Source organism: Coturnix japonica, chromosome 13 (genome assembly GCF_001577835.2).
Source record: "Coturnix japonica isolate 7356 chromosome 13, Coturnix japonica 2.1, whole genome shotgun sequence".
NCBI classification, from domain to species: Eukaryota; Metazoa; Chordata; class Aves; order Galliformes; family Phasianidae; genus Coturnix; species Coturnix japonica.
The window spans coordinates 14,273,111-14,288,928 of NC_029528.1; the positions used below are offsets into that span (position 1 = coordinate 14,273,111).

At 52.7% G+C, this 15,818-nt stretch overlaps 2 protein-coding genes across 2 annotated transcripts; both read right to left on the reverse strand.

Moving 5' to 3' along the window:
- Positions 1-74: 74 nt before the first annotated feature.
- On the reverse strand, positions 75-5,407 carry PROB1 (proline rich basic protein 1). Its single transcript, XM_015875997.2, has one exon. The coding sequence runs from the start codon at positions 4,598-4,600 to the stop codon at positions 419-421; it is 4,182 nt and encodes a 1,393-aa protein (XP_015731483.1). The 5' UTR covers positions 4,601-5,407; the 3' UTR covers positions 75-418.
- Positions 5,408-5,526: 119 nt separating this feature from the next.
- Positions 5,527-15,206, reverse strand: DNAJC18 (DnaJ heat shock protein family (Hsp40) member C18). Its single transcript, XM_015876025.2, has 7 exons — positions 15,061-15,206; positions 14,747-14,892; positions 13,789-13,974; positions 12,451-12,563; positions 11,434-11,543; positions 9,272-9,444; positions 5,527-6,317 (listed from the first exon to the last, which is right to left on the reverse strand). Exons 1-7 carry the CDS (start codon positions 15,096-15,098, stop codon positions 6,193-6,195), a joined length of 891 nt encoding a protein of 296 aa, XP_015731511.1. The 5' UTR covers positions 15,099-15,206; the 3' UTR covers positions 5,527-6,192.
- Positions 15,207-15,818: the final 612 nt, after the last annotated feature.

A 15,818-nucleotide genomic window follows, 5' to 3' on the forward strand; every position in this document is an offset into this window, starting at 1 on the left:
GGGCTTGTGACCCCCATCCCCACCATTGCACCTGCACCGTTTGCTGTGCATGAGGCTCTGCTCAGGGTGTGCCCCTCGTGTCCCCTTTAGAGACGACTCAGACTCGGGTGGGTTTGTAGGGTTAATGCTGGCCCTGCACTTTATTGCTATTTCCAGGAGTCCGTGCTGTGGCTGCGGCGCTTCTATTCATCACCCTGGGATGGGAGCTGCAGGCTGGGCCGAGCGGGGCCATCCACGTGGTCCCTTTGCTGCTGTGGCCACACTGCCACAACTTCAGGAACACACCGGGGCTGAAAACATCACTTTTCCTTCTAGATGATGGTCAGGCCCAGGCAATACCCACCACCAGATCAGCCACAACCACAGGGTCCCTCCAGCCAGGGCTGGGGGCGATGTGGGCTGGCACTGCATCTGGAGATCACAAGGGAGGCAGTGGTCCCTTCTCGGCGCTGGCAGGGCTGGCACGGGCTGGGGGTTGGCTGGGGCTGGGGCTGGCCCGCATCCCTGTGGGGATGTAATAGGGGCTCTCCAGGTACCCGCAGTCAGGACCCCCAGCTGCAGGTGTCCCCTCACCCTTAGGATCAGGGCTGAAGGTTCCAGATAAGCCTCCAGGGTTTTCAGAGGTCGGTGGCTGGCCCTGCAGGTCAAGATGTGCCGGGGAGGAGGCGGTGGGCTGCGGGGGTGCTGACAGCCCTGGGAAGCTGCCATAGGGCATGTAGGGTGTGCCATAGAGCATGGGGTTGAAGGGAGCCTGGTAGTAGCCGGCATGTGAGGCCACGGGCACCGGTGGGATGAGCACCTCCATGTACTGCCCTGTCTCCGGGTCATACAGTGTTTTCAGCTGGGGCTGCCGCGGCGCTTCCATGTAGTAGTATTTTCCACTGTCGGGATCAAGGAGCATCTTGCGGTGTGCAGATGGGTGGGGAGCAAAGGGCCGTGTGGGGCTCGGGGTGCTCTTGCTGCTCGGCGAGGAGCCCTCGGTCCTACGGGGAACGTCTTCCATGTGAGGTTGGGGCTGGGTGGGGGGCACAGCAGTGGTCAGAGCGTCAGAGGGCTGGGGGGGCTCAGGGAGGGGTTTGCTCCATGGGGCTTCCCCGCCTGGATGGGGGGACACAGCAGTACCCAGAGGAACACTGGCTGGGCTGGGGAATAAGGGAGATGCAAAGGAAGATCTGGCCACGTTAGATACTGATGGGTACCCAAGGGAAGTAGGGTCTGGGTTGTTGACCACAGGGGTCCCAAAAGATGAGCTGGCTGGCATGGGGACAGAGGGGGTCATGAAGGGTGTGCTGGAAGGGTTGGGGACCAAGGGGGCACCAAAGGTTGAGTTGGGTGGCCTGGGGACTGGAACAGTCCCAAAGGATGTTGTGGCTGGAATGGGGACCAAGGGGCTCCCAAAGGATGAGCTGACCCGCTTGGGGACAGAGGGAGATGCAAAAGGTGTGCAGGATGGGTTGGGGACCAAGGGGGCCCCAAAGGATGAGCCAGCAAGGTTGGGGACAGAAAGGGTTGCAAAAGGTGTACTGGATGGGTTGGGAACCAAAGAGGCTCCAAAGGTTGAGCTGGGCAGTCTGGGGACTGGAGAGGTCCCAAAGGATGGAGTGGCCGGACTGGGGACCAAAGGGGTCCCAAAGGGTGCACTCAGTGGGTATGGGAAGAACGGCGTCCCAAAAGAGTTGTTGGCTGCATTAGGAACCAAAGGGGTCCCGAGGGATGTGCTGGTCAGGCTGGGGATTGCAGGGGACTCAAAAGATGCTGGGTTGGGGACCATTGAGGTCCCAATGGGTGCGGTGGCTGGACTGGGGACTAAAGGGGTCCCAAATGGCGTGGTGGTCGAGTTTGGGACTGAGGGGGTCCCAAAGGATGCACTGTTTGGATGGGGGACCAAAGGGGTCCCAGTAGAGGTGGTGCCTGGGCTGGGGACCGGGGGCACCTTTGGCACTGGGGAAGATTTGGGGGCTTTCACAGGAATTGTCAAGTAGTTGGAGTTGTCGGTCTGGCCAGCAGTAAGTTGTGGATCACCGGCACCCAGCCACTTCATTACATGCTCCTTGGTCTCCCTCTGTTCCTGTGTCCTGCTGGCAAGTGACACAGGGGGAACAGAGGGACCTTCACCAGTCTCCCTCACTTTCAATGGCACAGTGGGGCCAGTGCTGTCTATGGGGCTGTGGTTCCCTGCCGAGGTCTGCTGGCTGCCCGGCTCACTGCTGGGCGGCTTCGGAGCGCTCCTCACCGCTGAGTTCACATCCTGGACGTGCCCTGGGTTGTCCCCACTGCTGCGACGTGTGTCTGCTCCAGTGCTGCCCCCTGTGCTGACACCGTGATCCTCATCCTCTTCTGTGGGGCTCCGTGGTGGCGGTGGGAGGCGAAGGGTCTTCTCCGTCCTCAGCACGGCACTGCTCGGAGCCGGGGAGGCCTCCACAGCCACGGGTGGAGACCGAGGCCCAACCAGGACGTGGAGGTGACTCTCCACATGCGTTTCTTCCACAGCCCCCCCCAATGAGGGCACACGGATCTCACTGCGCTGGCGGCACGGGGCCGGGCTGGGCTGGGGGCTCTTGGTGGTGGCTGCCTCTCTCCGCACAGACTGTACCTTGCTGATCTGCACAGGTGAGCCCTGTGCTGCCTGGCTGATGGTGGATGCTGCTGTGCTCTCATTGTGTGCTGGTGGGGGCTCTCGGACCCCATCCGTCCCCACGTCCCCAGCGGCTGGCGGCACGGTGCTGGGTGCTGGCTCGCTGCGTCGCACCGAAGTGCAGTGGATGATGAGTGGGGATGGAGGTTTGGGCTCCACGGTGCTTTCCCCGCTGGGGCCGGGAGCTGGGGGTCTGTGAGCAGCACCAAAGCTGAGGCTGTAGCTGCTCTTGAGCAGTTTACGCACATCCCGTGGCTGCGGCACCAAGCTCTTCCCTTTGCTGCCTGGCTCAGCAGCGTTACCTGCAGAGGTCCTGGTTTCTGGGGTCTCTCGTGGTGCTGGTGGCGGCTTCTCCTCCCCACGGCTCTGTGGCCCCAGCCTCACATCCTGTGCCCGGGAGGTGTAGACGCTGCGGGGCGGCACAGCAGGAGGCACCGAGCTCTTGGGCTCGAAGGGGACGAGCTGTGCCCTGCTGGGCCGGATGGCGCGCTGCCGCAGGCTGGGCCACGGCTTCTGCGGCTTCTCAAACCTGGGGGTGACGGCCGGCACCTTCCCGTCCCCGCTGCGGCCTTCGAACAGGGCACGTGCTCGCCAGTATGGGGTCCTCTCTGCGCAGGGCTGGGCAGCGGGCAGGCGCTGGCACTGCACCACCTCCTGGTAGCGCATCCTCTCGTTGAGCTCGTTGAAGGTTTTCTTCAGCCTGCAGACGTTCTCCCGCGTGGCTTCGCTCAGCACCACTCCCTTGGCCGGACGGTGGGCACCAACAGGACGCAGCCCCATGTCCACCAGCCTCACGTCCTCGGCCGAGGCGCTGAGGTCGGACTTGGACAACGAGCTGGACTTGCCCTCCATGCCATCCCCGAGCAGGTCGGTGCCGGCAGAGGATGGCCCCGAGGAGGTGGAGCTGCCCCTCAGCACCTTCTGCTGCTCCATCTTGATGAGCTGCTCGTACTGCATCTTCTTGGCCAGCACGTTCCTCACCAGGCTGGAGGCCATCCTGGTCTTGCTGGCGTCGCCGTCCAAGGAGGCCGTCTTCACGAACTGCTTGTAGTTGAACCTGAAGTCCTCGCCTCCAGCCCTGCCCTTCCCCGGGGGCTCCTTCCTGGCCGGGGGCAGCGGCTGCGGGGCCAAACTGTCCCCCCACGGGAAGAACGCCGCCTCCTTCCTCTCCTTCCTCTTCAGCTGGATCTGCCGCTTGGGGACGGTCCTCCTCTTGCCGTACCCCTTCTTGGCGTCGCCGCTCTCCAGCTCCACGTCCACACACTCGAACAGCTCCTTGGCCGGCACTCCGGGCAGCTCGGTGCCGCGGGGCTCCCCGCAGGCCGCCCACCGCCGCCCACCGCCGCCGTCCTCCGACATCGAGTTGGAGAGGCTGGACGAGCTGCACATGTCCAGCCGGGAGCCGGGGGGGCCCGACAGGCTGCGGAAGGACCTGGCCGTCAGCGCCCGCACTTCGCTGTCGGCCTCGTCCGAGTCGCTGGCCCCGCCGCCCCTCCGCGCCCGCCGCCCCTCGCCCATCATCGCCGCCGGTGCCGCCGCGCTCGGCCGCTCCACGAAGGCGACGACGGGCGGCCGGTCTCCGCGCAGGGCGCCCATGGTCCTGCCCGGCGCCGCGCTATTCTTAGCCGTGACCGACAGCTGGGGCTGCCGGGCGCGCTCCTCCCGCGGGCCGGAGCCGGGGCCGGGCGGTGGGGGACCCTCGGGGGGCACGTAGGGCGGCGGGGGAGTGAGGCGAACGGCATCGTCCTCTTCCAGGAACTCCAGGCAGTCGTTGAAGGTGTCGGTGGTCTCCGAGCACCGCGCGGAGTGGTAGGAGGAGATGGACGAGTCGGACACGCTCTTGGGGAGGTCGTCGCGGGGCAGCACGGACAGCCGCCCGTCCTCCTCCCACGGGGACCCGCGTCCGTCCGCGCCGTCGGGCAGCTCCGCGGGGCGGCCCGGGTCCCTTTTGCCGCGGGGGATCATGGTGGGGACGGGCCCGGAGCCGCTCGACCTTCTGCTCCGCTCGCGGCGCTGCCCGGAGCTTCGATCACATGCGTGACGGCGGACGCCAGCCCGGGGGGGCGATGCCAAGAGCCGGGAGGTGCCGGGCGGTGCCGGGATGCCGCCCCCGGCTCAGGGTCTGCCCTAAGGACCGAGCTGCCCTGACCCCGCGGGCCGGGAGCCAGCGCTGCCCCACGGGGCGTTGGGGCGGGTGTCGTGTCCCGGGATGGTGGGAGCCCAAGGAGCCGCTCGTTACCCCCAGCAGCACCGAGTGCGGCCGAGGCTCCGCGCCGCTCCGCCATCCCCGTCCCCACCCCGGGAACACGAAGCCCGGCCCCGACCCGACAGCGAGCGGCCGGGAGCCTCGAAACCCAACCGGCACCGAACGGCTCCGGGTCCGAGCGAAGGGCCGCGCTCATTTCTCGCCTAATGGCCGGGCCGGGCGCTGCGGGGCTCTCGGTTCGCCCGGCTCCATCCGGCCGCCCCCGCGGGGTCAGTCCCGGCTGTGGGGCTGTTTGCGGGCAGTGGCAGCAGGTGCCGAGCGGCGCTGCCAGCCCCGAGCAACACGATGCTGCGGCTAAAATTAAACCTGGCACACGCGGGGCTGGGAGCAGCCGGTGCCGAACCCCCCGTGCACAGCCCGGCTCACAGGGCCCCAGTGCGGGCGGTACAGCACGGGGCGAACAGAACCCGTCTGAACTCAGACCACCGGACCGAGCCACGTGCGAAGCGCAGCTACAGGGGGCGGGGTCTGCCCCGCTATAACCCCCCCACAAACAGCTCCGCCATCTTCACACCCCGCCGCAAATGGCGGCTGGTCCCGCAGCCCCGGCCCAAAGCAAAACCCACCCCCCGCATCGAGTACAGCCCATAACGGCTCTGTAAAGGAGGATGAAGGACAAGGCAGATACACGGCTGTGTTTCTTTGCAGCTCTAGTCTCTACAGTGAAACATTCATAACTGTTGGACAGAGTAAAAAGATGCTACATTAAAACTGGACGGGAAAACACGAGGAGCCCCGTGGTGACACAGCTGGAGATTGCCCATAAGAACCAGAATGACACAGAAATACGGCACAGGGCCACCCCCCCCTGCAGTCAGTGCTCCCTGCACCCCCAGCCCCATGTCCAGCATGAGCTCAGCACAGCTCCCAGCTCTCCATCCAACAAGGACATGGACCCTCATGGAGCAATGGCAGCTGCTCTGCACCAAGCACTGAACTCAGAGCCCCCAGCAGCACGAGGTCAGTGCACCGAGCACAGAGCAGGGCCATAGATACAGATACATGGATACATGGGACACCTGGCTGCTCTGCTGGAAGCACAGACACGATCCGAACTCGTAACATTTCCCAGAGAATTAAATGTACAAAGTGCCACTGGTCCTTGGAACCAAATACAGTGTACAGTATATGACAGCAAACACAGCCCTGCAGCTCGTGTCGGCCCATCTCTGCACAGCACGAAGGAATCGAGCGCTCAGCCTTTGCAATGGACTCCTTCCCTTTTTTTATACAGAGGAAAATAAAAACATAATTTAACCCAGCAATAAATAAAAGAAGGGCAGGGGCCCCGTCAGCCCCCTTTGTGCATTCCGATCAGACTGGAGAGCTTCTCACAGTGCTCGAGTTTCAGTGACTCCGCTTTCTGCTTCAGCCGCTCGTCTCTGTACAGCTTGGCCAGGTTGGACAAGTCGGACTCTGGAAGATGAAAACAGCACACGATCATTAGGATAAAGCTGTGATGGCTTCCAGTCGCTGCTCTCAGTGCTTTGTTATCCCTGAGAGCATCTGTTAAGTTCACCTTCTAGCTGCTATTTCAGTGGAGCTGTGCTTTCTGTGCAGAGAGGCTGCCAACTTGGCATCGTTACTTGAGACTTCAAGGAGTTAAGAATAACCCCAAAACTCCACTGCAGTACCAACAAAAAACAGGAGTGATTTTACTGCCTACAAAGAAAGCATGAAGTACAAAACTGTACTAAGAGAGCATAAGCTGTGTGTCCAGAACATGGTCAGACAGTGTTTGTTCTGCTAACAGCCACTGTCTTGGTCAATACCAGCATTTACAACTACACGACACCCTCACCCTATAATTCACCCATCTCTTCCCATTGCAGACCCCAGGGTGGGGTTACCCTACACCTGTCAGCAGCATCTCAGTGATGAGCCCAAAGGAAGGAGATCCTCGTGCCTACTCTTCCCATTGCTTTCTTAAGGCTGTGTCAGCTGTTTGCAGCCAAACAGGAGATACCAGCCCCACATCCCTGCCCACGGAACTGGGAAATGCAGCTCTTCTGATGGACCCATTCTGCTGGGGCACAAACACCCACCTGGTCTGATACTTTGATATACAGATGGTTTTTTCATGCTGCACTTATCAGTCTATAAGTCACTTCCAAGAGGTTTGCCCTGAAGGCACTGTAAATTCTTTTAATTCTTCTATTTTTTGTTGTTCTTATTGATGACAGGAAGATGAGCAGCCAGGTGAGGGACTTGTCTGACAGGTCTCCGAGCCCTTCCATTAACAATACGATCCTGAATGTGCAACACGTAACTGAAATAATCCCACAGTTTCAATTACCTTCCCCCAGCAACTCAGGGCAGCATCTCTTGCTGATTAGCTAAGCAAGTCTTAATATAGTTTTCTCCCCGAAGAGTATTTTAGATGCAGCTACGACAATAGCAGTGATTTGTTTCTGAAAAGGTCAAAATTTCCCTAAGCACAGGCTACCTGATGACATTCCATTTTTCAAAGAGCTTTTATACACCAAACGAGCCTCTCATTTCACAAAATCAGCTGGAGCACAAAGGATTTCTCAATAGGGCCCTTCATGCCTTATGTCCTCTGCCCTGAGATTTAAAGCCATAAGACTCTCTACCTATTTATCAAAAAGCTTCACAAGCTGAAGGGCACAAACATCTTATTGCAGGTCAGGAATCAATTTCCAGTTTTAGTGACTCAAGTGCCACTCCAGCAGAGCTCAGCTGTGCTGGTACAGAGCCTCGATGGCCCTGCAGCAAAACCAGACTGGGTTTACTGTCCCAAAGATCAGAGCTCTGCAGTGAAGACACTTGGTTTACACTTATCCAATGGGGCAAAACCTTTTACTGCCAATGTAGAATAGAACAAATAGACTATTAATGAACATTCAACTGGCAAAAAAAGAAAGAGGCCGACCACAAAGTTAAACACACGAGAAGCAATGGAATGAAGTCACAAAACAGCAGCTGATGAACAACTGCCTCAAGGTCCCTAGATAACTTTTCCCTGGTGCTCCATCTTGTATCCAGTTTTGTTTATTGACAAACTTGGCTGCACTAAAGTTAGCACAGCTTCAGCTGCGCTCAATATCTGCTCTCCCTGGTCTGGGTCGTAAACACACTGAACACTTCTTGTGTTAAAAGCTCAAGAGAGGGTTGTTTTGGCAGCATTGCTTTGCATTCAGCACTGCACCATCTCTGACCACCACCCCTCAGACCTGCAAACCCCGCTGCCCATTTTGGGGTACAGCACTTCAGCTCAAGGTCCACATGAAAGAGACAACAGGGCACGTTTCAGTTGCACTATGTTAATTAATAGTATTATTTCCTGTAAGGAAATAAATAGATCTGATCCGACAGCAAGCCCACACAAGAAGCCTATGTGTATGGTTACTAATAGCTACATAGTACCTAGAAGCTGCCACTGTTGCCACAGGTGTTTGGAGATCACAAACAAAGCACACCAAAAGTTAAGGGAATGTTTGTGACTTTAAGGGTTTCATATTATGGCTTCTTTACTTATTTATCCACTTTTTTAACTTCAGAGTCCCTACCTGTGTAGTTCTCTTCAAAGCAAGGCTGGTAATTCTGGTGTGATATAAAAGAGCTGCCTCTGGATGGAGAGTCCTGACTTGAAATTGTTCAGATTCTTTGATGGGAAGGGCAACACTACTGCTACCCCTTGTACCGGATTAAAGAACAGCAGCAACTAATGGGATACAGTTTGGGGTTACAACATGTGCCTTCACATGGGCACTGACCAACTCGGAATTAACATGAGATGAATGACTTGATGCTCACGTTTTTCTGGTCTCCCTCCCTGCATTCAATTCCTGTTTTTAAAAGACTACGGTGAAAAACATGCTCTCAAACCACCTTAAGATAGAAAATGCAAATGAGTGCATAAAATAAGCACAGAGGGACCGTCTTTGAGAACTGATACCAGCAGCACTATGAGATTTTCACAGCACCTGGGCAGGCTTTGGACCCTTCCTGATGAAGTCTGAAGGAGTCATTTGACCTTCTCACAGAGCCAGTCAAAGCAAAACTGATTCTGCCTCAGCAAAGGAAACATTAATGTCTTTTCTAGCCCAAACAAACTATCAGAGCTAAATAAACATAGTGATCGTTAGCGATTAAAACATCTTCACTAAGAGCTGGCCAAGCATACAAATGGAGTGGAAAAAGTCTCGAATAGCAGAATCTACTTCCCACTTCTCTTTCAATCACCTGAAACAAACTTTGACAACCCCTCAATAAAGTCAGTGTTAAGAACAGATGTGAGAAATACAGCTGCAAGATCTGAGAAGTTAGATCTGCACTGGAACATGAAGCTAAAATGGCAGCGCTTTGTGAAGAACAACTGTTGATAGGTCATGAGAAAAATAACTTACTTTGCTGCTTCTCCTTCCAGCAGCTGGTCTGAATGTAGTCTATGTAATCTTTTTCAACTGTTCTCTCTAGCTCTTGAAGTTCTGCTCCTTGATAATTCTTCTCAAAGTTTTTATCAACATAGTAAGGCACCTGCAAGTTCTCTGTTTCTCTGCTAATAACGTGGCCTATGGACCTGTGAAAACATGATGGAGAAAAGAGATTTTTCAGCTGTTCAAACATGAAGAAACAGAAATATGTGTCTCGTTATTAACATTTCCAGAAGAGAATTTGTGCAACTGCTTCTGAGCAGTCACTCTGCAGGACGATAGCTCCCTCAGCCATGCAGTGAGGAAATTACAAGCCTCAGGCCATGAAAGCTTATCACCACAAACTGAATTCACTGAAAAAGAAAACCCACATAGTGAAAATATACAGAACCGGGAGATATCTACAAAGAACTGATTCAGAAAGCTGTTCCTTTCCAATACTGAGTTCTCAGCAGCTCAGTTAAGATAATTCCAGGGCCTGAGAACCAATTTTATCTGCAAACAGAAGCTCCACACCCTTTCTTCTGTTTGCTGTTAACTTCTGGAAAGGTAGGTTCAGAAATCCGTGGGAAACAAAAGTCAAATACAGAACCCATAGGAAAGGCACACAGCCCAATATTGTTTGGAGCACAATGTAAATGGATTTACACTTTCCTGATTTCTGGATCCTTTAGTAGAAATAAGAATTAGCAGAGGGGATTCTAGTTACACTTCCCTTTAGTGCTTTATAATCACCGGTAGCCTTGGTAGTGTGTGAAGCATCCTGTAGGTGGGATAGGCCACAATGGCACAGACAAGAGGCTGGACTATTCTTTTTGGAGTTTCCTTATTTGAACACAGATATGCAGGCATTGTTTTAAGTCACTGCCCAGAGAAAGAGGCAGACGGCAAAAAATGTGGAGGTTACATTCCACCCATGGAATTCAATCGGCTCCTTCCATTTCCTGGGCTCTGTTTTAACTTTCCTCCCACTAAGCCTTGGAAATGTATGCTTTCCTTACATAAATTCTTTTAGAGCTGTTAGCTTTTAGTTTTTTTTAAGATATGATTTAGAGAAACAGCATCTGGAACTGCACACGAGGCTCAAGCCAGGCTATCTCATATCAGCAGGACAAGGGAAGGCAGTGAAGCAAGCCAGGATAGATTAGCTGCTCAGTGCACAGTGTGTGAAGTTCCACGTGGGCCGGGCAGATAGCAAAAACACCCTCTGGAAAACAGAACCAAAAAAAAAAATAATCCAAACCAGAAAAATCTCCAACTGTTTGTTCTCTTAGATCTACATACTGACATCTGGTGGTAAAGAGTAGTAAGGGATGTCAGGCCAATTAAATCTACACTATGATGGTGGAAAGCATACATACAGGCCTAAACCTGAATAGTTTTGCTCCTAACTGGGAGCAGGGAGAGCTTACATGGTACTCTGCTACTGCTGTATGCACCCATGGTACCTCAAACCTTGCCAGTTCCCATTCCTAACTCAGTAAGAGACAGAGAAGTTTGCTAAACCAGCCTGGAGCGCTTCCCACCTCCCAGCACTGGATGCCAAGAGGTTTACATGAGTTTTCCAACTGCCCACCAACTCAGACTGCAGCAGGTCTGCCATTCCTTCTGCTTCTAGATCCAACCACCTTAGATTGCCCTCCATAACTTTGGAATACTGCCTCTTTATGGATGTTAAACCAAGCCATTTCAAAACTTTAATCATTTGTGGCACTTGACAATTTTCCCCATGGCATTTTGGCTGAAGTTATACTGAAAGACCTGATTTCCTAATTACTTTACATGGGAACATAAGAGACAATCCACAGACCTTGCTGGGCTTGGCAGGCCAGGGGCTGATTAGTACCATAGCTAAGCTACACCCACATTCCTTCCACTGTACCACCATGCAAAAGCATTTCACACCAGCCGGTTAAGCTTTCTGGCTCAGCACCTCTATCTGTTCAGTACACAGAGCAATAAAGCTCACCATAGTTTACTCAGGAGAACTTATCAATAGAAACTGCTGGTATTTCCTTATCTACAGACTGATAACACTTTCGAGAAAGAGAAGGACAGAACAGTAACAAGCATTTCTTCCGTTAAATCCACTTCTGCCTTTATCTCAAAGGAAGGATTGTTTTCAAGTGACTTACGACTTGTAGAACAGGCTGTAGGGTGGGTTAGTGGCCATCAGCTGAGTTATAACCGATACGATTATGATGATGAAAACGGGCATCAACTGAATAAACGCAGAATAAGAGTTCTGAAAAGAACAACAATAATCAGCGGACAAATATATAGACGGAAAACAACCTGCACGTTCATAGAAATCAGGCTATCATAAATCAATGATGTATTAAAAGCCAACTGAGAAAAGATGAGTATTTCCAAATTCTGCCCAGGATGACACATTGGTTTTAAAATAACTTCTACTAACAGTCTCTGGAAGCTCTTTAAAGCCATTTTCTTCCAATTTTAGAGCATTTTTTTCCCCATCTTCAGCTTCCTGCAGAAGACAACAGATGCCCACAGCACTGTGCCTGCAACACAGTAGCTGGTGGGATTCACGGATTCATTTGCCCTAGCTTAGCTGTCTGCACACTGCCTATTCCAGAGCCTGTCTATAAGAGATGGCAAGGAAAAGTCCATCTTCCCTTGAGAACAGTCTTGTTAAGATTACTGGACTGCTTCTGGAGGAAGATTTTTCCAAGGTGGGTAGCACAGGTGTATACACAGGTGTATGAGCAATAAGTGACACCTGGTGCCTCATCTGAAGGTTCCAGCTGGTAGAAATCTATCCCAGACCCATCCTGACCTGAGCTACAACTGTATGTTAATATAATGAAGTATTAAATATGTAGTGAGGACAAGGCAATACTACTATATCCAGTATCAGTCCACACTTGGAACAATCACTGTTAGATTACCAAGCCCTTCAAGTCTGCAAGAACCAAGCACCAGCAGAAAAGTTACAGAAACTCCAAGGCCTGTGATCCTATCAATACAATCTACTTTCAAAGCAGCAATTGATAAAAGAGAAACAATCTAATTCCTCGTGTAAACACCTGTTTGGGTACAGCTCTTGAAGAAAAGCATTGAGCGTAAGTCTATAATGGAGTCAGAGGGGTATGTCAACCTCTCACCCTGGTGAGATGTTTAAGCCCAGTTACCTGTGGCCTGTTTTCTTCTTCCTCTTGCTCCTGTGTCCATGCTCTTTCATTTCGGTGCCTCCGTGGATAATAGTGTGCATCTCTGGCTACATTTGAGAACATATGGATATTTCCTGTTAAAAGAAGCCCAAAAAGGGTCATCATTTTCATCCAGCTGCTGGTATTTACCTGTAATTCTGTTTCTAGTTGATTATCCAGGTTTATCCTACGTGGGCTGAATTCACTTAGGAGACCTTAGACTTGAATGTCAAAATAATGTTATTCCAATAAACATTCCAAAGAAATGTGAATTTTGCTCCTCATCCATTTAATCTGCATCAAAATGCAGAAACTGCTCAAGAGAGAGATTAAAAAACACAACTAGATTAAAAAACATTGTATACATAACATATGTGTGTGTACATAAAATAATTGCACCTCATAGTTCTGTCATATTCACTTGCAAGACTGCAGCCTGTCTTGCACGTCCAGCCTTTCAAAAGGAGAATTAATTTCTTCCACCGGGCTCAGGTCGTGAACTGTGGCTTCCTATAATTACTGCATATGCCCTTCTACACTCAGTTCTATTTCCTTTTCCATCCAACTATTAACGATTTCACTTAACGATTTTATAATGTGGGAAGAGATGAATCAAGTAGCTTTTTGAGGAGAAAAGGTACGATTCATATTTCCTTCCTTGCACATTGACTGTAGCTGATTTATTTTTAACAATTCTAAGATGAGGAAAGAACTGCATACGGTGTTTTGATTAGAAGCTTAAACTCTGATTATGTCACCGCATGAATATCTAAACAGCAACTTTGCTCTGAAATCCAGAAAGAACAGGAGTGGATTGTGCAGGGCACCCAGGAGCATATCTCAAGGGCAAAACCAACAGCAAAGATGCCTCACGTCCCTTGCATTTACATCTTACTTTGCTTCCCAAACCATAGCTGACATCAGGCAGTGGGGAGAAAAGAACAATAAAGAGAAGGGTCTTCAGCTACAGACGGTAATGAAATTTTGCTCACTGCCAAATTAAAATTTTCTTACTCCTAATTTGTGCTGCCATCAATTATTGAGAGTTAGGAATGTGTCACAGCGTAACAGCCAACCCCCCATTGCTCTGCTGGACAGCAAAGCTGGTCATTTTTAGGAACTGGAGTTACCTTAAGTGTAAGCTGTGCATTTAAGGAGTGTTTACAGGCCTAAGATAGGAAGGGGAAAAAAATCCCTACAGGTCCCTGCTTTTTTCCAAGGATAATTTAACTATTAGATCAGTATCAAGTGGAACTGAACCTGCTTTATGGCCTAGTGCCAGTTCACGATGCTTGGAAAGCAGCACAGACAGATACCAACCTGTTGGAAAGTGCCCACCAAAAAACACGTTGAATATTTCTTCTGGTGTAATGTCTGCTTCGAATTCTGAGTAGTAATTGTAGTGCCTGGCTTGGCCAGTGCTGACATGCTCGTGGTCACTTCCATATTCATCATATCGTAACCGTTTCTCGGGGTTGCTGAGAACTGCAAAAGCATTTCCTATTGCTGGAGAATGAAGTGAAAGGAGCGTTACAGTGCAGTACTTCTGGATGTAAGCAGATGAACAAAATGCTCAGTCATAGAAAATGTGAGTTTGGCCAAAGACTGATTCACTTTATATACGAAGCATTAGGACACCACCATTACCTGCAATGAAACCCAGGGCCTGCTATCACTTTACCAGGAGAAAGACACCAATGTTGAAGTATATGGAGAGAGGTGAAGTATTTGGAAAACTTAAATGCAAGAGACCTCACGTATTGAAAGGCTGAGGCAGAAAGTAGCTTCTCAATCAGGTTGAACTAAGTACTGACAAAGAAGTTAATAACTGCAGAGAGCTATTAGCACGCAGACCCGCATTCCAAGCCTTTCTGCCAGCAGAGATCTCCACAAAGCAATACCTGTGCATCTATTCACAGTGCACGTCAAACCACCTGGATGGAGCAGCCTGTCTGCTTCATCTTCTTCCTTCCTCTTTGACAGAAAGCGGCTGTGAACAGGTCATACAGAAACACAACCCCAACACGGCGCACGAGGAAACACCCTCCTAACACCCCTTACTTCGAAACACCCTCCTAAAACCCCTTATTTGAAACACCCTCCTAACACCCCCTACTTTGACAGGTAGGGAGTGAAACCTTTGCTTTTTTAGGCCCGGTTCCCAACTCTTTGCATCCAGCTGCAACACAACAAGGGTGCAGAGGATGCCCGACTTCAGCTCGCAGCTCTGGGCTGGGAGGGACCCCCACAATCACCCAACACAGAACCAGGCCCCCACCTTTGAAAGCCTCGGTGGCTCCTGGCGCTCGGTTCTTGTCGGGGTGGAACTTGAGGGCCAGCCGGCGGTAGGCCTTCTTCAGCTCCTCCTCGGTGGCATCGCGTTCCACGCCCAGGATCTCGTAGTAATTCCGGCAGCTCTTTATCCTGGAAGGACACACGGGAGCGGAGTCACGGCCGGGCTCGGAGCATCCCCTCAGCCCTCAGCATCCCTTCAACATCCCCTCAGCATCCCCCCGGCCCAGGCCCGGCGCCTCCCCGCCGCTCTACCCTCAGTGTCTCACCCCGTGTCTCCCTCCCCCCGTCCCGTCTCACCGCCTCACTCCATCCAGCTGTTCCGCCGTGTAGGTCATGGCGGGTCCGGGGCAGCCCGACCCCTCCCCGGCCGCTCACAGCCCGACCCCCCGGCCCGCCCGCGCCGCCATCTTGTGCGCGGAGGCGGTTACCGGGGAACGCTGGGAGCGGCGGAGCAGGCCGGGACTACAACTCCCAGAGGGCATTGCGGCGGAGCGGGCAGCGTGACGTCATAGCGAGTCTCAGTGACGTCATAGGGTTCCCTGAGATGAAACGTTCCCTAGGACCCAGGAGGAGAGTAAACTCTTGGAAAGGGCTGATAATAGCAGGACATGGGGAAATGGGGTTAAGTTAAAAGAGGGAAGATTTAGGTTGGATGTTAAGGGGAAGTTCTTCACTAGGAGAGTGGTGAGGCCCTGGAACAGGCTGCACAGGGAGGTTGTGGATGCCCCGTCCTTGGAGGTGTTCAAGGCCAGGTTGGATGGGGCCATGGGCAGCCTGATCTATGGGGTGTCTTTGGGGATCTATGGGTTGTCTGTGGGGCTCTATGGGGTCTGCATGGGGTCTGTATGGGGTTCAGTGGGTCTCTATGGGGCTCTATGGGGTGTCTACAGGCACTATGGGGCGATATGGGGTGTCTATGGGGTTCTATGGGGTCTATGGGGTCTCTATGGGGTCTATGGGGTCTATGGGGTCTCTATGGTCTCTATGGGATCATGGGGGGGTTTATGTGATCTAATTCTATGGGTCTCTAATGGGATTACGGGTATGGTTTCTAG

What these genes read in the sequence shown, in the direction of transcription:
- DNAJC18 (XM_015876025.2), bottom strand. Translation starts at nt 15,098, where the DNA reads ATGACCTACACGGCGGAACAGCTGGATGGAGTGAGGCG. An exon ending in AGCCACCGAGGCTTTCAAAG is followed by an intron (nt 13,975 to 14,746) that starts GTGGGGGCCTGG and finishes TTCATTCTCCAG; the next exon opens with CAATAGGAAATGCTTTTGCA. An exon ending in TACAGCCTGTTCTACAAGTC is followed by an intron (nt 9,445 to 11,433) that starts GTAAGTCACTTG and finishes ATGTTTTCACAG; the next exon opens with GTCCATAGGCCACGTTATTA.
- PROB1 (XM_015875997.2), bottom strand. Translation starts at nt 4,600, where the DNA reads ATGATCCCCCGCGGCAAAAGGGACCCGGGCCGCCCCGCGGAGCTGCCC.